Source organism: Pecten maximus, chromosome 16, assembly GCF_902652985.1.
Source record: "Pecten maximus chromosome 16, xPecMax1.1, whole genome shotgun sequence".
Classification (NCBI taxonomy): Eukaryota; Metazoa; Mollusca; class Bivalvia; order Pectinida; family Pectinidae; genus Pecten; species Pecten maximus.
In genome coordinates, this window is record NC_047030.1 from 2,587,173 (window position 1) to 2,612,466 (window position 25,294).

At 35.4% G+C, this 25,294-nt stretch overlaps 1 protein-coding gene across 4 annotated transcripts in view; it reads left to right on the forward strand.

The window, feature by feature from the left end:
* Window positions 1–25,294, forward strand: part of LOC117314663 (zinc finger protein 793-like) — a 306,489-nt gene that overhangs the window by 255,190 nt on the left and 26,005 nt on the right. For all 4 annotated transcript variants that reach the window (XR_004529560.1, XM_033868744.1, XM_033868745.1 and 1 more), the window contains one exon: window positions 16,833–17,035. Coding sequence is in view for 3 of the 4 variants with exons in the window: in XM_033868744.1 (XP_033724635.1) it covers window positions 16,833–17,035 (203 nt within the window). In the remaining variant the exon portion in view is untranslated. The remainder of the gene's footprint in view (window positions 1–16,832; window positions 17,036–25,294) is intronic.

Below are 25,294 nucleotides of genomic sequence, written 5' to 3' on the forward strand. Positions count from 1 at the left end.
GGTCTTGGTCCTTAAATATCCACACTAGATTTTGTTCCTTACATATCCACACTACATCTTGTTCCTTAGATATCCACACTAGACCTTGTTCCTTACATATCCACACTAGATCTTGTTCCTTAGATATCCACACTAGATCTTGTTCCATAGATATCCACACTAGATCTTGTTCCATAGATATCCACACTAGATCTTGTTCCTTAGATATCCACACTAGGTCTTGGTCCTTAAATATCCACACTAGACTTTGTTCCTTACATATCCACACTACATCTTGTTCCTTAGATATCCACACTAGACCGTGTTCCTTACATATCCACACTAGATCTTGTTCCTTAGATATCCACACTAGGTCTTGGTCCTTAAATATCCACACTAGATTTTGTTCCTTACATATCCACACTAGACCTTGTTCCTTAGATATCCACACTAGATCTTGTTCCTTAGATATCCACACTAGACCTTGTTCCTTAGATATCCACACTTGATCTTGTTCCTTACATATCCACACTAGACCTTGTTCCTTAGATATCCACACTAGATCTTGTTCCTTAGATATCCACACTAGATCTTGTTCCTTACATATCCACACTAGATCTTGTTCCTTAGATATCCGCACTAGATCTTGTTCCTTAGATATCCACACTAGATCTTGCTCCTTACATATCCACACTAGATCTTGTTCCTTACATATCCACACTAGATCTTGTTCCTTAGATATCCGCACTAGATCTTGTTCCTTAGATATCCACACTAGATCTTGTTCCTTACATATCCACACTAGATCTTGTTCCTTACATATCCACACTAGATCTTGTTCCTTAGATATCCACACTAAATCTTGTTCCTTAGATATCCACACTAGATCTTGTTCCTTAGATATCCACACTAGATCTTGTTCCTTACATATCCACACTTGATCTTGTTCCTTAGATATCCACACTAGATCTTGTTCCTTAGATATCCACACTAGATCTTGTTCCATAGATATCCACACTAGATCTTGTTCCATAGATATCCACACTAGATCTTGTTCCTTACATATCCACACTTGATCTTGTTCCATAGATATCCACACTAGACCTTGTTCCTTAGATATCCACACTAGATCTTGTTCCATAGATATCCACACTAGACCTTGTTCCTTAGATATCCACACTAAATCTTGTTCCTTACATATCCACACTGGATCTTGTTCCTTAGATATCCACACTAGATCTTGTTCCTTACATATCCACACTAGATCTTGTTCCTTACATATCCACACTAGACCTTGTTCCTTAGATATCCACACTAAATCTTGTTCCATAGATATCCACACTAGATCTTGTTCCTTAGATATCCACACTAGATCTTGTTCCTTAAATATCCACACTAGATCTTGTTCCTTACATATCCACACTAGACCTTGTTCCTTAGATATCCACACTAAATCTTGTTCCATAGATATCCACACTAGATCTTGTTCCTTAGATATCCACACTAGATCTTGTTCCTTAGATATCCACACTAGATCTTGTTCCTTACATATCCATACTAGATCTTGTTCCTTAGATATCCACACTAGACCTTGTTCCTTACATATCCACACTAGACCTTGTTCCATAGATATCCACACTAGATCTTGTTCCTTACATATCCACACTTGATCTTGGTCCTTAGATATCCACACTAGATCTTGTTCCTTAGATATCCACACTAGATCTTGTTCCTTAGATATCCACACTTGATCTTGTTCCTTACATATCCACACTAGGTCTTGTTCCATAGATATCCACACTAGATCTTGTTCCTTACATATCCACACTAGATCTTGTTCCTTAGATATCCACACTAGATCTTGTTCCTTACATATCCACACTAGATCTTGTTCCTTACATATCCACACTAGGTCTTGTTCCATAGATATCCACAATAGGTCTTGTTCCATAGATATCCACACTAGGTCTTGGTCCTAAGATATCCACTCTAGATCTTGTTCCTTACATATCCACACTAGACCTTGTTCCTTACATATCCACACTAGGTCTTGTTCCATAGATATCCACAATAGGTCTTGGTCCTTAGATATCCACACTAGATCTTGTTAGATATCCACACCAGATCTTGTTCCTTAGATATCCAAACTAGATCTTGTTCCTTAGATATCCACACTAGATCTTGTTCCTTAGATATCCACGCTTGACCTTGTTCCTTACATATCCACACTAGATCTTGTTCCTTAGATATCCGCACTAGACCTTGTTCCTTAGATATCCACACTAGACCTTGTTAGATATCCACACTAGACCTTGTTCCTTAGATATCCACACTAGATCTTGTTTCTTAGATATCCACACTAGATCTTGTTCCTTAGATATCCACACCAGATCTTGTTCCTTAGATATCCACACTAGATCTTGTTCCTTAGATATCCGCACTAGACCTTGTTCCTTACATATCCACACTAGATCTTGTTCCTTAGATATCCACACTAGATCTTGTTCCTTAGATATCCACACTTGATCTTGTTCCTTACATATCCACACTTGATCTTGTTAGATATCCACACTAGATCTTGTTCCTTAGATATCCACACTAGGCCTTGTTCCTTAGATATCCACACTTGATCTTGTTCCTTACATATCCACACTAGATCTTGTTCCTTAGATATCCACACTAGATCTTGTTAGATATCCACACTAGATCTTGTTCCTTAGATATCCACACTAGATCTTGTTCCTTAGATATCCACACTAGATCTTGTTCCTTAGATATCCACACTAGATCTTGTTCCTTAGATATCCACACTAGATCTTGTTCCTTAGATATCCACACTAGATCTTGTTCCTTAGATATCCACACTTGATCTTGTTCCTTAGATATCCACGCTAGATCTTGTTCCTTACATATCCACACTAGATCTTGTTCCTTAGATATCCACACTAGATCTTGTTCCTTACATATCCACACTAGATCTTGTTCCTTAGATATCCACACTAGATCTTGTTCCTTAGATATCCACACTAGACCTTGTTCCTTACATATCCACACTAGATCTTGTTCCTTAGATATCCACACTAGACCTTGTTCCTTACATATCCACACTAGATCTTGTTCCTTAGATATCCACACTAGATCTTGTTCCTTAGATATCCACACTAGACCTTGTTCCTTACATATCCACACTAGATCTTGTTCCTTAGATATCCACACTAGATCTTGTTCCTTAGATATCCACACTTGACCTTGTTCCTTAGATATCCACACTAGACCTTGTTCCTTAGATATCCACACTAGATCTTGTTCCTTAGATATCCACACTAGATCTTGTTCCTTAGATATCCACACTAGATCTTGTTCCTTAGATATCCACACTAGATCTTGTTCCTTAGATATCCACACTAGATCTTGTTCCTTAGATATCCACACTTGATCTTGTTCCTTAGATTTCCACACTTGATCTTGTTCCTTAGATATACACGCTAGATCTTGTTCCTTAGATATCCACACTAAATCTTGTTCCTTACATATCCACACTAAATCTTGTTCCTTACATATCCACACTAGATCTTGTTCCTTAGATATCCACACTTGACCTTGTTCCTTAGATATCCACACTTGACCTTGTTCCTTAGATATCCACACTAAATCTTGTTCCTTAGATATCCACACTAGATCTTGTTCCTTAGATATCCGCACTAGACCTTGTTCCATAGATATCCACACTAGATCTTGTTCTTAGATATCCACACTAGATCTTGTTCCTTAGATATCCACACTAGATCTTGTTCCTTAGATATCCACACTAGATCTTGTTCCTTAGATATCCACACTAGATCTTGTTCCTTAGATATCCACACTAGGTCTTGTTCCTTAGATATCCCCACTAGATCTTGTTCCTTAGATATCCACACTAGATCTTGTTCCTTAGATATCCCCACTAGATCTTGTTCCTTACATATCCACACTAGACTTTGTTCCTTAGATATCCCCACTAGATCTTGTTCCTTACATATCCACACTAGATCTTGTTCCTTAGATATCCACACTTGATCTTGTTCCTTAGATATCCACACTAGATCTTGTACAAAAATATATGCATGTTGTTGATATATTACTTCGTATATCTGTCATATAAAAAATCATCATTGCCAAAGTAAAAAAGATTTCATAAATACTTCTTGAAAATTGATTCATAGATTTCTTAACTTGAAATTTTCCATAAGAAATCAGTACTAGATTTCAGAAAAAAATAATGCTTTCTTGTTGAAATTAATTGTTAAATTGAGGAATGCCCTGAAGTTATGGAAATGGTTATTTAACATAGCATGGCTGTTCTCTGTGAACATCAGGTACAGAAAAACTTGGATAAGTTGAAGTGGATGAGACCAATATTCAACTGACCTGGTGGTTTGACTTTATTAACCGTCTGTGTACAGAGATATGTAGTGACATGTGTGTCTAATGACATGGTGTGACAAAGCATCGAATGCGAACATTTCATATTTTATACCATTACAATGGTTTTTTAATGTTATAAAATATTTGAAGTTCATATGCACGGAATACAGAAGATTACTGTATACATGTCAGTCTCACATGACTACACACTCGTAGTCATACACGGAATAATAAACGTGTAAATAGTGAATACACACTCGTAGTCATACACTAAATAATAAACGTGTAGTTAGTGAATACACACTCGTAGTCATACACTAAATAATAAACGTGTAGTTAGTGAATACACACTCGTAGTCATACACTATAAGTAATAAACGTGTAGATAGTGAATACACACTCGTAGTCATACACAAAATGATAAACGTGTAGATAGTGAATACACACTCGTAGTCATACACGAAATAATAAACGTGTAGATAGTGAATACACACTTGTAGTCATACACAGAATAATAAACCAGCTGTAGATAGCGAATAGACATTTGTACAACGAAGCCTCCATTATCGCGCCAAGTGACGTCACGGCTTCGTCACATCAAAAACAGTCGCTCATGAACTTTCAAACTAAAATATTTTCCTCATTGTTTCAAACACCAAGGACAATTTATCTATTATAGATTAAATGAAAAAATGCTGAAATTTTGTTTTGAGACGTGTATTTAATAAAATGAATCCTTTTCAAGAGTCAGTTGTGTTAGAACCAATTCTTCTCTCGTCGGTATAATTGACCTACTTCGAAGGTTCGGGTGATTTGGTTGAGATGTGACGATTCAAGGCAAAAGAGAAAATCAGTTTTTGATGGGGAACGATGAAAGAAAACGTCATATGATAGTAATAAACGTGTAGATAGTGAATACACACTCGTAGTCATACACTAAATAATAAATGTGTAAATAGTGAATACACACTCGTAGTCATACACGAAATGATAAACGTGTAAATAGTGAATACAAACTCGTAGTCAAACCCGAAATAATAAACGTGTAGATAGTGAATACACACTCGTAGTCATACACGAAATAATAAACGTGTAGTTAGTGAATACACACTTGTAGTCATACACCAAATAATAAATGTGTATATAGTGAATACACACTCATAGTCATACACGAAATGATAAACGTGTAGTTAGTGAATACACACTCATAGTCATACACGAAATGATAAACGTGTAAATAGTGAATACACACTCATAGTCATACACCAAATAATAAACGTGTAGTTAGTGAATACACACTCATAGTCATACACGGAATAATAAACGTGTAGATAGAGAATACACACTCGTAGTCATACACGAAATAATAAACGTGTATATAGTGAATACACACTCGTAGTCATACACTAAATAATAAATGTGTAAATAGTGAATACACACTCGTAGTCAAACCCGAAATAATAAACGTGTAGATAGTGAATACACACTCGTAGTCATACACGGAATAATAAACGTGTATATAGTGAATACACACTCGTAGTCATACACAAAATAATAAACGTGTATATAGTATATACATGAATACACACTCGTAGTCATACACCGAATAATAAATGTGTAGTTAGTGAATACAAACTCGTAGTCATACACGAAATGCTAAACGTGTAGTTAGTGAATACAAACTCGTAGTCATACATGGAATAATAAACGTGTAGTTAGTGAATACACACTCGTAGTCATACACGGAATAATAAACGTGTATATAGTGAATACACACTCGTAGTCATACACCAAATAATAAATGTGTATATAGTGAATACACACTCATAGTCATACACGAAATGATAAACGTGTAGTTAGTGAATACACACTCGTAGTCATACACGGAATAATAAACGTGTAGTTAGTGAATACACACTCGTAGTCATACACGGAATAATAAACATGTAGTTAGTGAATACACACTCGTAGTCATACACAAAATAATAAACGTGTATATAGTATATACATGAATACACACTCGTAGTCATACACAAAATAATAAACGTGTTTATCATATGACTACCGTTATATACGGTGTCATAAACCCATCACATAAATTTTCTTTATGACACTAGTGTAATAACACCTTTCGCTACGCTGATTGGCTGGTTCCGTGAGAACTGTATTCATACGCGTGGGAACGACCTACTTCTTTTTACTACGACTCGTAAAAATGGCGACTAGTGCTTGTAAACTTTGAAAAAAAATCAACTGAACGACAAATTGGTCTATTAACATAACAAATTGTACAATCAAAGATAAAATCCAAGATGTAAACATCCTAAGTTTTTTAATTATATTTATACTATAAGATGTTAAATTAGGCCTGGCAAACATCTATTTTATGACCCCTAGTAACATATTTCAACTCCGATAGAAAATTGCGGTTGCGTTGTCCGATGAGACATATCTAGTCTAGATTCTTTTCAAATAAACAAATAATAACATTATTTAATAAAATCCTCATGAAAAACGGCAATGTAGAATCTAGTTTGTTACAACTTGCCTTCAACGGTTACTCAGAATAACATGCTGACACTGTCGTCGACAAACACGTGTAATGTCAAAACAAACAACACTGCCAACAAATCGGCATCCAAAGTCGCTTTTCACGGCAGTCTGAACACGATGTTCAGTGGGAATATTCACGGTGGAACATTTCACATCTCCATAAACTCCCGCGAGGACGAGGATAAACACAAAGCAGTGAAAAGGCGCCGTACAATGGTTCTGTACGACAGCGACAGCGAATAGACATTTGTACAACGAAGCCTCCATTATCGCGCCAAGTGACGTCACGGCTTCGTCACATCAAAAACAGTCGCTCATGAACTTTCAAACTAAAATATTTTCCTCATTGTTTCAAACACCAAGGACAATTTATCTATTATAGATTAAATGAAAAAATGCTGAAATTTTGTTTTGAGACGTGTATTTAATAAAATGAATCCTTTTCAAGAGTCAGTTGTGTTAGAACCAATTCTTCTCTCGTCGGTATAATTGACCTACTTCGAAGGTTCGGGTGATTTGGTTGAGATGTGACGATTCAAGGCAAAAGAGAAAATCAGTTTTTGATGGGGAACGATGAAAGAAAACGTCATATGATAAAAAGAATCTGTCATTCGTTTCCCTTCATGTTAGATTTATGATACTCGTTTAGAATTTTTTATTTTTGCTCGCCAGAGGCTCGCAAAAATAAAAAATTCAAAACTCGTATCATAAATCTAATATGAAGGGAAACTCATGACAGATCCTCTATATATAGTATATACATGAATATTTACATTTGGTGTGGCAATGCCCTTATATATTACTAGTAAATCCCTACCAAAAGCAGCTTCATCTATGAGAGTATAACTGAAGTTGCCCTGTAAACAAAGATGGCCGCCATACATTGTAAAGTCACATTGACATGAGATTTTAATATTAATATTTCAGATTCATTAATAGAACGTAAATATAAGCGATAAACTGCCTAGATGCGGCAGACCTACTGGTATAACTGCCACATGTGTCACAGACAAACAATCATGGTGCGCTAGCGCGCACCATTCAGTTTGTCTGTGACACATGTGGCAGTTATACCAGTAGGTCTGCCGCATCTAGGCAGTTTATTGCTTAAATACACACTCGTAGTCATACACCGAATAATAAATGTGTAGTTAGTGAATACAAACTCGTAGTCATACACGAAATGCTAAACGTGTAGTTAGTGAATACAAACTCGTAGTCATACATGGAATAATAAACGTGTAGTTAGTGAATACACACTTGTAGTTATACCCGAAATAATAAACGTGTAAATAGTGAATACACACTCGTAGTCATACACGAAATGATAAACGTGTAGTTAGTGAATACAAACTCGTAGTCATACACGGAATAATAAACGTGTAGTTAGTGAATACACACTCGTAGTCATACACGAAATGATAAACGTGTAGATAGTGAATACACACTCGTAGTCATACACGAAATAATAAATGTGTAGATAGTGAATACACACTTGTAGTTATACCCGAAATAATAAACGTGTAAATAGTGAATACGCACTCGTAGTCATACACGAAATGATAAACGTGTAGTTAGTGAATACACACTCGTAGTCAAACCCGAAATAATAAACGTGTAGATAGTGAATACACACTCGAAGTCATACATGGAATAATAAACGTGTAGTTAGTGAATACACACTCGTAGTCATACACGAAATAATAAACGTGTAGTTAGTGAATACACACTCGTAGTCATACACGAAATAATAAATGTGTAGATAGTGAATACACACTCGTAGTCATACACGAAATAATAAACATGTAGATAGTGAATCCCAGAGAATAAAATAATGCAGACATTCTACTCACAGTTATATCCCAAGGATTGAAAAGACCTGTTTTATAATGTTCACTGACAAAGGGCCATTCAAACCTAGGATATAGTAAATACATATTGATAGATATAGGGATACAAGGTCACTAAAGAATGACTGGTCATGAAGTTTTTCAAAAAAAAATTGATAATTTAAGCTGTATTCTCAGTCGTTTAAATAAAAAAATTAACTTCAACTGGATTTTACATGTGACTTGAGTTTTTGTACTGCAAGGTAATTACGTTATTGCTTGCTATTCCTTCTGATAAACAAAAACACTGCAGTATTTACAGCTTGAAATATGATTTTATTCAATGTTTGGTAACTCATTATTTAAACAAAGGGATTAATGATCGATCATTAGCCACACACTATTACAGTGATGTCTGTAAACAATGATACAAAGCCAGGAATCTTTACCTGGGACCACTGTGTAAAGTGTTTGACTAAAAACAAATTGGTATAATGAAGATGGGAGAGACCACAAAATATGTTTGACGCAACCACAGTATTCTATTTAACAGTGTTCGAAACATCGGTGTTTAATTAACTAAAATAAGAATTAAAGAGAAAAAATTGGGACCAAACAAAACATTTGACTGCATGGTCCGATGTATTTGATTTAAGTGAGTTTTGCTGTAGTTCATAAGAAATGCTGTCTCGGATAACATTGCGGTCTATCAAGGCAGTTAAAATTGTTGATGATGATCAATAATGACTTTTAAAAAGCAAAACTATAGGGGGTCTTATTTTTTATTTGACAAGTGGTTAACCATAATTAATGTTCACTTACGTATGAACTTACGTAACAGGTGGGTTTTCAAAACTGATGACTACGTGATAGGCCATTGTTGACAGGTTTACATTAAAGTCATTCCAGATACTATGTTGTTTCTAGTCTCTAATAATCTTTCAAAGTGTCAACCAGCTAAAAATATCACTTCGAAGATTACTATATTTAGAGAAAAAAAATCAACTGCTAGTCCTTATTTACCAAGGGGAACTAACTCTGGATTTTTACCAAGGGGAAGTTACTCTGATTTTTTATGCTGCCAGTAATAATTTTCCTAGGGGTAGTAACTCTGGATTTTTATACTGCACATCCTAATTTACCAAGGGGAACTAACTCAGAATTTTCATACTGCTAGTCTAATTTTCCAAAGGAACTAACTCTGGAATTTTATACTGGCAGCTAGTCTTCATTTACAAAGGGGAACTAACTCTGGATTTTTATACTGCCAGTCTTAATTTACCAAGGGGAATTAACTCTGGATTTTTTATACTGGCAGCTAGTCTTCATTTACCAAGGGGAACTAACTCTGGATTTTTTATACTGGCAGCTAGTCTTCATTTACAAAGGGGAACTAACTCAGAATTTTCATACTGCTAGTCTAATTTTCCAAAGGAACTAACTCTGGATTTTTTATACTGGCAGTTAGTCTTCATTTAAAAAGGGGAACTAACTCTGGATTTTTATATTGCAGTCTTATACTTTACCAAGACAAACTCTTGCACTTTACCAAGGGGAAGTTAATCTGCATTCTTGAGACGATTTAACTCTAGACTTTTTTCCGTGCTAGCTCCTACTCTTTGATAAAGCGGAACTTATTCCTGATTTTTATGCTGCCAGTCTTACACAGGGGAAGTAACTCTGATTTGCTGACAGCAGTTAAAGAGATTTAGATAATCATATCTGCATGTTTGGTAGACGATAAATGCTGGTGACACTGTTGTTTGTGTACCGGAGTTGCTAACTGTATACAGGGTAGGGATCATCTCAGTGTAGACATATTGATTTGTCACCATCTCTACCTGTCTCGATGATTCAGTACACATGTAACATATATACCTATATGCATACTCGGTGTGTATTTTAAGCTGATGTCGGCTGTAGCCTGAACCAGGTCGGTTTCACCCTGGTTAGCTGATCAACATCTATAATTAATAATCTCTGTCATAACACAATTTGTCCTTAAATGTTGAAAGTTTCTAACAGAATCTTCCATTTTCAAAATGATAATGATCAGAAATGAAATCCTTTTAATTCTTTAAGAATCTTTTGCCCAGAGTTAAGAAGCAACATATAATTTTAGTAGGAACAAATTCGGTGTTATAGCTATTAAGAAAGCTAATTACCTACTACTGACTCATAAAGGTGTATTAATTCTGCCGATATTTGTCGGATTCCTGTAGCCACTTCCTTACAGGAGGATTTTATTGTCAGTAGTCATGGTGTGGAAATAATAAAATCCTGAATCTCAATAAGGATTGATTTGGCAAATAATTTTCAAAACTGCTCTAAAATCACAGAAGTGAGACACAAAATACATCTAAGTCACCATGAATGTAAAAATTTCTTGTATTAATATAACTTGAAAGTTCTTGAAAAAGTTTGTGTTTGTTAATGACTATATGCATATATTAAATTTAGCTCTATGTCTTTCAGCACAGGAGTAAAAATATCTTATACATGTATATCACCAGCATTTGCTGGTTATTCGCCACCTTATCAGATTTTTTGGCATAGGCGTATAATATTCTTTTGGTCCCGGATATGACGCGACAGGTGGCGTTACTGGTCAAGATGAAGTATGTGATTGGTCAATGTAGCGGTAAATGCAAAATACAGATATGCAGTTAAAAACGAAACAAAGTTAAGATTTAATGTAAGCTGAATGTAAGCTTTTCAAATGACACATTGATTAAATTATATTCCTGATTCAAATGCAGTCTTATTATCATCAAAAATGATTGAAACTGATATAATTTTATTATCCGTGCTGAAACGCATTAGTTTGTTGATTTATTTCACCAACAGTTTTACATTATAACCACCAGCATTAAAACTATGCTGTTTATCTTTTTTAAAGATATTTCTTGTTTGTATTGGTGTTAGGATGGTTGATATTAGTTACAGACTAAAGGCTTACAGTTCTAACTTCTAAATGTGGTTAACTTAGTGTTAAATTGATGTAAATGCTATAAACTCCCAAAAGATTGCTGATTTTTGTTAATTTTGTCTCTTTCACTTTTCATCTTCAACGTTACATTTATTTCATATATAGACTTTATTTTAAGAAATACTGATTTTTCAATTGAAATGTATTTATACTCTGTTGGTGTTGAAATGAAAACAGAATAAGGTTGAAATCTTAATTTGAGATTTGAAAGCTAATTAGTGAACATTGAGAGGTGGAGTCAGTTTTATCCAATGAAATTATTGCATTATTTTTACTGCTGCACTACTCAATGCTCAACCAATCAGAATACAGAACACATGAATTAGTGGACAATTATCAATTTGTCTGGGTTACTTGACACATTAGTCTGGTAGTTGTCTGTCTGGCTTCACAGGAGATTGTCATTACAATGAAAGCCTGGTCATTAAACTCCAAGGGGAGATATTATTTGTGTCTAATCTGTGAGTTGGGTGGAAACATCGGGTATATTGTTATATTAAGATAATTTGGAATGGGCGATGAGGAAAATTGACCTTCAGGGGGTTAGACGGATATTGATCCAATTTTACGCAAGAGTTGGTATGTTTTGGAAGCAGAAAAGGGTCATTTTAAGGCAAATAAAATTAAGTTGTTTCCTTTATGAATATGAACTGGTACAAGTGGATTAATTATCCATGGATTGTATCTAAAATTACCACTCAAAAGTCACAATCCAATATCTGTGACTGCATGATTTAATTGACACAAAACAACTAGTATGTTAGTAGAATATGTCTGTACGAGTTCATTATACTACTGAATGTCACCATTTTGATTAAAATCACAGTAATATTAATTTTAAGAAGTTGTTAATAAATATTTAATTCAATACTGGCATAAAATATCAAAACAACAGATAGTAAAGATAAAAATTTAAAAAAAAAAAAAAAAAAGTGAAAATATCATTGGAACCTATAAGGATTATAAGAAAGTCTGGGGTTACCAAGATCTCTAGTAGTGTTTGAAGGTCAAGATGGAAAGGTCAAGGTCATATTTGACCATCAATAATACAGTCGGGTTATTAGTATGTATATATGTTTTAAATACCAGCTGTGGAAGTAGACATTTATATATTCAATCAATATTAATTTTTGGTAACGTTATACAATAATGTTAATGATGTGATATTAAAATAGGCCTCCTTAATGCAGAGTTGGACATATGATATTAGATCTGCTAGATATTATCAAAATTCCGACATCTGTTTTGTTGACTTAAGAAGATCAACTTTTTAACAAAGCTTGAATTTTAATAATCTAATGACGGAATATCATAAATACATGGTAGGAGTTACTAAAGATATGCCACAAAAAAACTGAGAGTAATAGCATGTCTTGTATACATGGAATTAGGGGTACATGTAGTTTACTGGTAGGATACTGGTTACGTTACTGAGAGGTCATTAGTTCAAGTCCCAGCAAGGATTCTGTATTGTATCCTTGAACAAGATACTTAAATGTTTTGTTCCAGATGACTCGGCTGTAAATGAGTATGTGTTAGTGGACAGTACAAGAAATGTAGTATGTAAGCTGTTAGCGCAGGAATGGCAGCTCCGACTGCATATGTCCCCCAGGGGGTTGAAAACAACATTGGCAGGTTGCTAAAGGCCCAAAAATTACAGATTATAATTAGTGAACTGCTTTGAGATGGCTTTATTGCTGTGATGTATCAATTTATTAGATTATCATTGATGTGTACAGGAAACTTTCACCAACATTAAACTTCTTTAAAAAAATTAAAATTGAGTGATCAAGGTTTGAAAAATATTTTGTCCGTTTGTTGTGTGACCTGGTTGGAAGGTCATTAAGATGTTTGTAGATCTGTGTGACCTGTTTTGAAGGTCATTAAGATGTTTGTAGATCTGTGTGACCTGTTTTGAAGGTCATTAAGATGTTTGTAGATCTGTGTGAACTGTTTTGAAGGTCATTAAGATGTTTGTAGATATGTGTGACCTGTTTTGAAGGTCATTAAGATGTTTGTAGATCTGTGTTACCTGTTTTGAAGGTCATTAAGATGTTTGTAGAACTGTGTGACCTGTTTTGAAGGTCATTAAGATGTTTGTAGATCTGTGTGACCTGTTTTGAAGGTCATTAAGATGTTTATAGATCTGTGTGAACTGTTTTGAAGGTCATTAAGATGTTTGTAGATCTGTGTGACCTGGTTTGAAGGTCATTAAGATGTTTGTAGATCTGTGTGACCTGTTTCGAAGGTCATTAAGATGTTTGTATATCTGTGTGACCTGGTTTGAAGGTCATGAAGATGTTTGTAGACCCGTGTGACCTGTTTTGAAGGTCATTAAGATGTTTGTAGATCTGTGTGACCTGGTTTGAAGGTCATTAAGATGTTTGTAGAACTGTGTGACCTGTTTTGAAGGTCATTAAGATGTTTGTAGATCTGTGTGACCTGTTTTGAAGGTCATTAAGATGTTCTTAGATCTGTGTGACCTGTTTTGAAGGTCATTAAGATGTTTGTAGATCTGAGCAGATTGGAAAATTTAATGCAAATACATGTACATGTCTAACTCTCCTTTAACAGCAGCTGCTGAAACAGTAATGTTAATTTTTGCTACTACTATTATAATTCTCTTAATTTGATACTTCAGCTGGTAAGATAGGGGTGTAATTTTATGTCTTCAATAATATTACAGTCATTTTATTTGAAGATATTATCTAAAATCAATACTATTACCTGACCATCTGTTTTGTTGATGAAGGAAGGTGGTTTTTAAATGAAACTTACCTGATCTGAATACGTTCAAGAAAACATGTTTGTCAGTTACTGATAATCACTGTCTCGAAAATGAAATTTAAACTTTTAATGGTAATATTTATAGAATTATAATTATTCGTTTAAAACACTGAGAAATACTGTCTCAAATACCAAAAATATATTTGCATTGTATCTTTAATTATTATTTGACATTTCTGTTTTGAAAAAAGGTTTTAAATAAAACAACACACTGCAAGATGATCTGGTGTCTTATTTCTGAATAATGATTAGAAAATATTAAGATTGCCTTACATCTTTTGAATCTGTATACAATATGTTATAAAGCTGGAGTAGATGACAGTTGAACAAAGTTTCTCCATCCTTGTAATACGGAGTTGAGAGAATTCTCTATATGAGATTATCAATGGATTTGTCTGTCAGTAGTAGACATTGGCTATGGTTGAGACGACTGGTACACTTCAGTGACCTTCATTGGTGTAAGTCTTCATCATTCTTATTTATCTTATTTATATGAATATATATATATATACAATTTTTTATTTTTTTTATTATTTTTTTTTTTGATGGGGGGTTTGTTTGAAGGTCCTGAAGGGGATGCATTATTATGGGGTTGTTTTCAAGACTTGACGTCCCATTCTTGACTCCTTATCGGCAGGGCCTGTATGCATTAATGTAACTTCTGTTTGAAGGAGAAATTCATTTGAAAATCAATCCTCTGATCCACCCAGCTGGTTACAGAATATGTGTGGAAGTAAATGTGTGGATGTCCTTCATAATTGTCAGTCATATCATGTATATATACATTAACATTACAGAAATCAAACGGCGAGAGCTTTCTAAGCTGTTACATTTCTTGAGGTTACATTATGTATGGTGCCATTTATATAACCGTTGGCAGCTCGTTACAGATAACACTTGTAACTTAAGTCATGTCACACATAATTACATGCTCTAGTTTGTATAACAAGTCAAAACTAGAATCATGCCAATGCCGTTTACTTGGATATCAATTTTAATAATCAGCCAATCTCTCTCACTCATGCCTGAATGGTTTTGGAGTCAATCAAACATTCACGAACATTCAAATCTGGGTAAAGTATTATTTAATTGCTCGTCACCTTATCAAAAGTGCAAAGAAATATTGTGTTTTCAGTTTGATATCAAACTTATTTAAGATATATAAAATCTGTTATTCTGATGAAATGATGAGATTTTAGGGTGACATGTTTTATAAGAGTGTAATGATGAACAAATTAAGCATCAAGAATCCCTTTCAAGTGTTATAGTTGTATCATATATATTTAGGGTAGATACACATTTCAATTTTGACCTACTTGAGCCAAGTACCAGTTGATTTGATTTGTTCATAATTCCCTTTTTAAGTATACTTAGTTAAGTTTGAACAATTGTTTGATAAGTGAAATCTGATCTAAGTTGTATGAAAATATTAAACAAGGCCTAGGAGTAACAGGTAGTTCTGAAAAATCTACCAAAGCTTACAAATCAAAGGAAAATTAGGACTTGTTCAGTTTCAGGGACATTGACATCTAAATACAGCAAACCTATCATAGCCCTAACCCTAAAACCTTCCAAGGGAGGTAATCAAAATGTCACATATGACAGGTGTTCTCTTAATACAGGTTCAGAACTTGGGAGGGAAAAACACCGTCTCGTATGAGAGGGAGTCTTTATTTCGGGTGATGACTAAGGCAGGTCTCACAGACATAATACCTGTAATAACAGACATTGTACCTGTAATGACAGTCATTATACCTGTAATAACAGACATAATACCTGTAATAACAGACATTGTACCTGTAATAACAGACATTGTACCTGTAATAACAGACATTATACCTGTAATAACAGACATTATACCTGTAATAACAGTCATTATACCTGTAATATCAGTCATTATACCTGTGATAACAGACATTGTACCTGTAATAACAGACATTATACCTGTAATAACAGTCATTGTACCTGTAATAACATACTTTATACCTGTAATAACAGACATTGTACCTGTAATAACAGTCATTGTACCTGTAATAACAGACATTGTACCTGTAATAACAGACATTATACCTGTAATAACAGACATTATACCTGTAATAACAGACATTATACCTGTAATAACAGTCATTGTACCTGTAATAACAGACATTATACCTGTAATAACAGACATTATACCTGTAATAACAGTCATTATACCTGTAATAACAGACATTATACCTGTAATATCAGACATTATACCTGTAATAACAGACATTATACCTGTAATAACAGTCATTGTTTTGATCTTACAGGCAACATCAATCCCGAGAACATGAATAATCATGAGCCTGGTGGGTATCGCCATGGTAGCACAGGAAGCACAGGCAGTTACAGAAGCAGCACAGGCAGTGTCAGTAACCCGTCGACGCCCACCAACACACCCCTGGTCATCCCTCAACCGGTCAAACCACCCATCAAGTCTGGCAAAACATACCCTTGTAAGATGTGTGATCAGGTAAGATATTTTGACCTATTAAATAAAAATTACCAAATATCCTCATAGGTAACCAGGAATACACAAAACTTCTCACAGGTAACCAGGATACCCCAAACATTATCACAGGTAACCAGGATACCCCAAACATTATCACAGGTAACCAGGCATTCCCAAACATTATCACAGGTAACCAGGATACCCCAAACATTATCACAGGTAACCAGGATACCCCAAACATTATCACAGGTAACCAGGATACCCCAAACATTATCACAGGTAACCAGGCATTCCCAAACATTATCACAGGTAACCAGGATACCCCAAACATTATCACAGGTAACCAGGATACCCCAAACTTTATCACAGGTAACCAGGATTCCCTAACATTATCACAGGTAACCAGGATACCCCAAACATTATCACAGGTAACTAGGATACCCCAAACTTTATAACAGGTAACCAGGCATTCCAAAACATTATAACAGGTAACTAGGATACCCCAAACATTATCACAGGTAACTAGGATACCCCAAACATTATCACAGGTAACTAGGATACCCCAAACATTATCACAGGTAACCAGGATACCCCAAACTTTATCACAGGTAACTAGGATTCCCAAACTTTATCACAGGTAACCAGGATACCCCAAACTTTATCACAGGTAAGTAGGATACCCCAAACTTTATCACAGGTAACCAGGATACCTCAAACTTTATCACAGGTAACCAGGATACCCCAAACATTATAACAGGTAACCAGGCATTCCAAAACATTATAACACAGGTAACCAGGCATTCCAAAACATCGTCACAGTTGGTAACTGGAAATTGGTCCCTAAACCTTCCCAGAGATAATAAGATTTTATTTGTAAATTATCAAAGAAGAAATCATTCAATTTAAATTCTAATTTTGTAATAATATATTATTTTTAAATAATCAAAGAAGAAATCAATTAATTTAAATTTTAGGTTTGTTTCATTGATTATGATTGGCTGTCGGTCTTGTTACATCGTCAGTGATTGGTTATATTGTACTTCCTGGTTGCTATAATAAACAGATGGCCATTAAGATCTTTAAGGTGATAATTATAATTTTAGGCCATTAAAAGTTGCATTTTCAGTCTATATTTCTCGCCAAAATATCTAAAATATATTTCATATTGTTAAAAGTTTTTGTTGTTTTTTTTTAGTCAGGTTCATATATAACAACCATAAAACAAAATGAGGTTAACATTTTCAGGCTAATGTTGTTTTTAATTTAGCAGGAATTATTTTCAAAGGTTTTTAAGCATTATACATGGATAACATAGATGTTTCAGACCTTTAACCAGTCTCCTGTAAAATCAGATAAAACTATTTTCATTTCAAATAAATTTTATTGATTGAATAATCAATATTAATGAGAAGGCTTTGGTTACGCTTGCTGTCTCCAGATAAAATAATTCCAGGATACACAATGTCTACCCAAAACTAGAACAGACAGGCACTAGTTTTTAACAGGATGTCTAATATTAGTGGCTCTTTTCATACAATATATTAAATATGTAAATACCTGTACTTGAATTGGAGCCCAGTTGGTATTCTAAGGATGTGCAGACTGCTGTACAATGTGAAGTCATCATGATAACTATCACCAACTGTCCTACCAGATACAGGGACGTCATGGTATTATATCTATCACCCACTGTCCTACCAGATACAGGGACGTCATGGTATTATATCTATCACCCACTGTCCTACCAGACACAAGGACGTCATGATATTATATCTATCACCCACTGTCCTACCAGACACAAGGACGTCATGATATTATATCTATCACCCACTGTCCTACCAGACACAAGGACGTCATGATATTATATCTATCACCCACTGTCCTACCAGACACAAGGACGTCATGATATTATATATATTAACCACTGTCCTACCAGACACAAGGACGTCATGATATTATATCTATCACCCACTGTCCTACCAGACACAAGGACGTCATGATATTATATCTATCACCCACTGTCCTACCAGACACAAGGACGTCATGATATTATATCTATCACCCACTGTCCTACCAGACACAAGGACGTCATGATATTATATATATCACCCACTGTCCTACCAGACACAAGGATGTCATGATATTATATCTATCACCCACTGTCCTACCAGACACAAGGACGTCATGGTATTATATATATCACCCACTGTCCTACCAGACACAAGGACGTCATGATATTATATCTATCACCCACTGTCCTACCAGACACAAGGACGTGTCATGATATTATATCTATCACCCACTGTCCTACCAGACACAAGGATGTCATGATATTATATCTATCACCCACTGTCCTAACAGACACAGGGACGTCATGATATTATATCTATCACCCACTGTCCTAACAGACAGAGGGACGTCATGATATTATATCTATCACACACTGTCCTAACAGACACAGGGACGTCATGATATTATATCTATCACCCACTGTCCTAACAGACACAGGGACGTCATGATATTATATCTATCACACACTGTCCTACCAGACACAAGGACGTCATGATATTATATCTATCACCCACTGTCCTACCAGACACAAGGACGTCATGATATTATATATATCACCCACTGTCCTACCAGACACAAGGACGTCATGATATTATATCTATCACCCACTGTCCTAACAGACACAAGGACGTCATGATATTATATCTATCACCCAATGTCCTACCAGACACAGGGACGTCATGATATGATATCTATCACCCACTGTCCTACCAGACACAAGGACGTCATTGTGTTATATCTATCACCCACTGTCCTACCAGACACAAGGGCGTCATGATATTATATCTATCAGCCACTGTCCTACCAGACACAAGGACGTCATGATATTATATCTATCACCCACTGTCCTACCAGACACAGGGACTTCATGGTATTATATCTATCACCCACTGTCCTACCAGACACAAGGACGTCATGATATTATATCTATCACCCACTGTCCTACAAGACACAAGGACGTCATGATATTATATCTATCACCCACTGTCCTACCAGACACAAGGACGTCATGATATATCTATCACCCACTGTCCTACCAGATACAGGGACGTCATGATATATCTATCACCCACTGTCCTACCAGACACAAGGACGTCATGATATATCTATCACCCACTGTCCTACCAGACACAGGGACGTCATGGTATTATATCTATCACACACTGTCCTACCAGACACAAGGACGTCATGATATTATATCTATCACCCACTGTCCTACCAGACACAAGGACGTCATGGTATTATATCTATCACCCACTGTCCTAACAGACACAAGGACGTCATGATATGATATCTATCACCCACTGTCCTAACAGACACAGGGACGTCATGATATTATATCTATCACTCACTGTCCTACCAGACACAAGGACGTCATTGTGTTATATCTATCACCCACTGTCCTACCAGACACAAGGACGTCATGATTTTATATCTATCACCCACTGTCCTACCAGACACAAGGCGTCATGATATTATATCTATCACCCACTGTCCTACCAGACACAAGGACGTCATGATATCATATCTATCACCCACTGTCCTAACAGACACAAGGACGTCATGATATTATATCTATCACCCACTGTCCTACCAGACACAAGGACGTCATGATATTATATCTATCACCCACTGTCCTAACAGACGCAAGGACGTCATGATATTATATCTATCACCCACTGTCCTACCAGACACAAGGACGTCATGATATTATATCTATCACCCACTGTCCTACCAGACACAAGGATGTCATGATATATCTATCACCCACTGTCCTACCAGACACAGGGACGTCATGATATTATATATATTACCCACTGTCCTACCAGACACAAGGATGTCATGATATAATATCTATCACCCACTGTCCTACCAGGTGCAAGGATGTCATGATATTATATCTATCACCCACTGTCCTACCAGACACAAGGATGTCATGATATTATATATATTACCCACTGTCCTAACAGACACAAGGACGTCATGATATTATATCTATCACCCACTGTCCTACCAGACACAAGGACGTCATGATATTATATCTATCACCCACTGTCCTACCAGACACAAGGACGTCATGATATTATAACTATCACCCACTGTCCTACCAGACACAAGGACGTCATGGTATTATATCTATCATCCAATGTCCTACCAGACACAAGGACGTCATGGTATTATATCTATCACCCACTGTCCTACCAGACACAAGGACATCATGATATTATATCTATCACCCACTATCCTACCAGACACAAGGACGTCATGATATAATATCTATCACCCACTGTCCTAACAGACACAAGGACGTCATGATATTATATCTATCACCCACTGTCCTAACAGACACAAGGACGTCATTGTGTTATATCTATCACCCACTGTCCTACCAGACACAAGGAAGTCATGATATTATATCTATCACCCACTGTCCTACCAGACACAAGGACGTCATGATATTATATCTATCGCCCACTGTCCTACCAGACACAAGGACGTCATGATATTATATCTATCACCCACTGTCCTACCAGACACAAGGACGTCATGGTATAATATCTATGACCCACTGTCCTACCAGACACAAGGACGTCATGATATATCTATCACCCACTGTCCTACCAGACACAAGGACGTCACAGATCATCGAAAAGACAAAGATGGTGGGGTTTTCCTCTTTTCAATTGAAAAAGTTGTAAAAGAAATTGCATTGGTGAAACAAGGGATGAAATGATTGAGATTTATTCCCTTTTCTATGTGGCAGGAATCTTGAAAATCTCACATAACAGAAACCTTTTCTTTTATGTACATATGAAATGTTACAATTTGTCAACTGTATTTATCCTGTTATAAACCAATGTTGCCGATAATTTTGATTCAATGTTGTGGGTTTGCTTATTGCAGGACAAGAAATAACATTTGTAAGAATTCTTACTAAACCGTGATGGACATGGGTGGGCTTATTACCAGACATTTGCAGGCTTATTACCAAACATGGATGGACTTATCACCAGACATGGTAGACTTATTACCAAACATGGGCGGGCTTATTACCAGACATGGATGGACTTATCACCAGACATGGGTGGACTTATTACCAAACATGGGTGGACTTATTACCAGACATTTGCAGGCTTATTACCAGACATGGATGGACTTATCACCAGACATGGTAGACTTATTACCAGACATGGATGGACTTATTACCAGACATGGGTGGACTTATTACCAGACATGTGTGGGTTTATTACCAGACATTGGTGGGTTTATTACCAGACATTGGTGGGTTTGTTACCAGACATGGATGGGCTTATTACCAGACACGGGTGGGTTTATTACCAGACATTGGTGGGTTTATTACTAGACATGGGTGGACTTATTACCAGACATGGGTGGACTTATTACCAGACATGGATGGACTAATTACCAGACATGAGTGGGCTTATTACCAGACATGTGTGGACTTATTACCAGACACGGGTGGGTTTATTACCTGTAAGACATGTGTGGACTTATTACCAGACACGGGTGGGTTTATTACCTGTAAGACATGTGTGGACTTATTACCAGACACGGGCAGACTTATTACCTGTAAGACACGTGTGGACTTATTACCAGACTTATTACAGTATGCATTGACAGTCTGGCAGCTGTGGTAGGGTTTAGATTTCTATGTGTCTCTACATTATACATACATCTATATTTCTACATCAGTCTTACAATGCTATTGACTACGGATTTAGTCATTGTCGTGATATTTGTTTAAAAACTACTGTCATCATGTTTAACTGAGTTTTTTTAGTATACATGTTGTGGCCTTTTTGGGATATAACTAACATTTTTCATTCTCAGAAAAGTTTTGAATATGACCAGAAAAAATCTACTACTTTCCAAATATGACTGTTGCCTTGAAGATTATTAAATAAGTCTGATCAAGTCAGACTCCCATCCCCCCACCCCCTCCCCAATGACCTATTTACGCGATAACGTATACATTTCAAGTAGAATAGAATATCTGAATGGTTTTATTGCTAAATTTAACATATTTTGAAACAATTAGCATGAAAGATGCTACTTGTTGGTTGGGGAATGTGTAAAGGGAATATTTTTCAAAGTTAGATATTGCTTTCAGTATTAAAACTAGGATATTTTCCGAGAATCCCTACCTGGTACCTAAACATGCTTTAATTCAAACAATGCTCTTGACAAAAATATTCACTTCAACATTTGATTTTATTTGACACAAAATACCAGTTAAGATAAAAGAAATCTAATTAATTAGCTTGAAATTATAATAAACAATTCTTATATCATTAGGATTTTTTTTTTCTAAATTGTGAATGTCAAAAAAGAAGCCAGTCTACTTCAATTATCTTCCACAGTTACCAAATACAAAGCAAACGTTCTGCAGCCATTGTCCAGATCCTTCGATAGAGAGCCCTACACAGGTACGTTTTCTTCTAAGTCCTTCCTAAACCTAAATACAGTAGATTAATCAATTAATAAAGGGCTTTGGATTCTAATATTACTGATCTAACTCTGAAGTACTAAAACTATTTTGTTTGATTGTTCTAAAATATCATTATAACGCGGAGATCTAAACCTTGTGTACTAACTTACCATTTAAGGGTAAATAGACAATCTAGTAAATTATTGTCAGTATTTTACTTTCAAAAATACAAATGTAAATTAGAAAGTGCTCAACTAATCTTACTTTGATAAAAAAAAAAAAAAAAAAAAAATTGATAAAAAAAAAAAAAAATTAACAGAAATCAAAGAATCATATTTAGTGACAAAAGTGACAGAATTGGAGATCTCATAGCCAAATACAATGGTGATGGTGATCCTCTCCCTTTCACAGTAGTGTTGATATATGTCATTGTAATACAAATTAATTAGATCTTGATCAGAAAACATTTTGATTCCCCTAGTACACAGATTATCTTAATTGCCCCTTAGATTACAGATTATTCTAATCTCCCTAATACAAAGATTATCTTGATCTCCTTAATACAAAGATTATCTTGATCTCCTTAATACAAAGATTATCTTGATCTCCCTAATACAAAGATTATCTTGATCTCTTTAATACAAAGATTATCTTGATCTCCCTAATACAAAGATTATCTTGATCTCCTTAATACAAAGATTATCTTGATCTCCTTAATACAAAGATTATCTTGATCTCCCTAATACAAAGATTATCTTGATCTCCTTAATACAAAGATTATCTTGATTTCCCTAATACAAAGATTATCTTGATCTCCTTAATACAAAGATTATCTTGATTTCCCTAATACACAGATTATCTTGATCTCCCTAATACAAAGATTATCTTGATCTCCTTAATACAAAGATTATCTTGATCTCCTTAATACACAGATTATCTTGATCTCCCTAATACACAGATTATCTTGATCTCCCTAGTAACCAGATTATCTTGATCTCCCTAATACACACAGATTATCTTGATCTCCTTAATACAAAGATTATCTTGATCTCCATAGTAACCAGATTATCTTGATCTCCCTAATACACACAGATTATCTTGATCTCCCTAATACACACAGATTATCTTGATCTCCCTAATACAAAGATTATCTTGATCTCCCTAATACACAGATTATCTTGATCTCCCTAGTAACCAGATTATCCTGATCTCCCTAGTAACCAGATTAACCTGATCTCCCTAATACACAGATTATCTTGATCTCCCTAATACACAGATTATCTTGATCTCCCTAATACACAGATTATCTTGATCTCCCTAATACAAAGATTATCTTGATCTCCCTTATACACAGAGTATCTTGATCTCCCTAATACAAAGATTATCTTGATCTCCCTAATACACAGATTATCTTGATCTCCCTAATACAAAGATTATCTTGATCTCCCTAATACACAGATTATCTTGATCTCCTTAATACACAGATTATCTTGATCTCCCTAATACACAGATTATCTTGATCTCCCTAGTAACCAGATTATCCTGATCTCCCTAGTAACCAGATTAACCTGATCTCCCTAATACAAAGATTATCTTGATCTACCTAATACACACAGATTATCTTGATCTCCATAGTAACCAGATTATCTTGATCTCCCTAGTACACAGATTATCTTAATCTCCCTAATACACATATTATTTTGATCTACCTAATACACACAGATTATCTTGATCTACCTAGTTCACACGGATTATCTTGT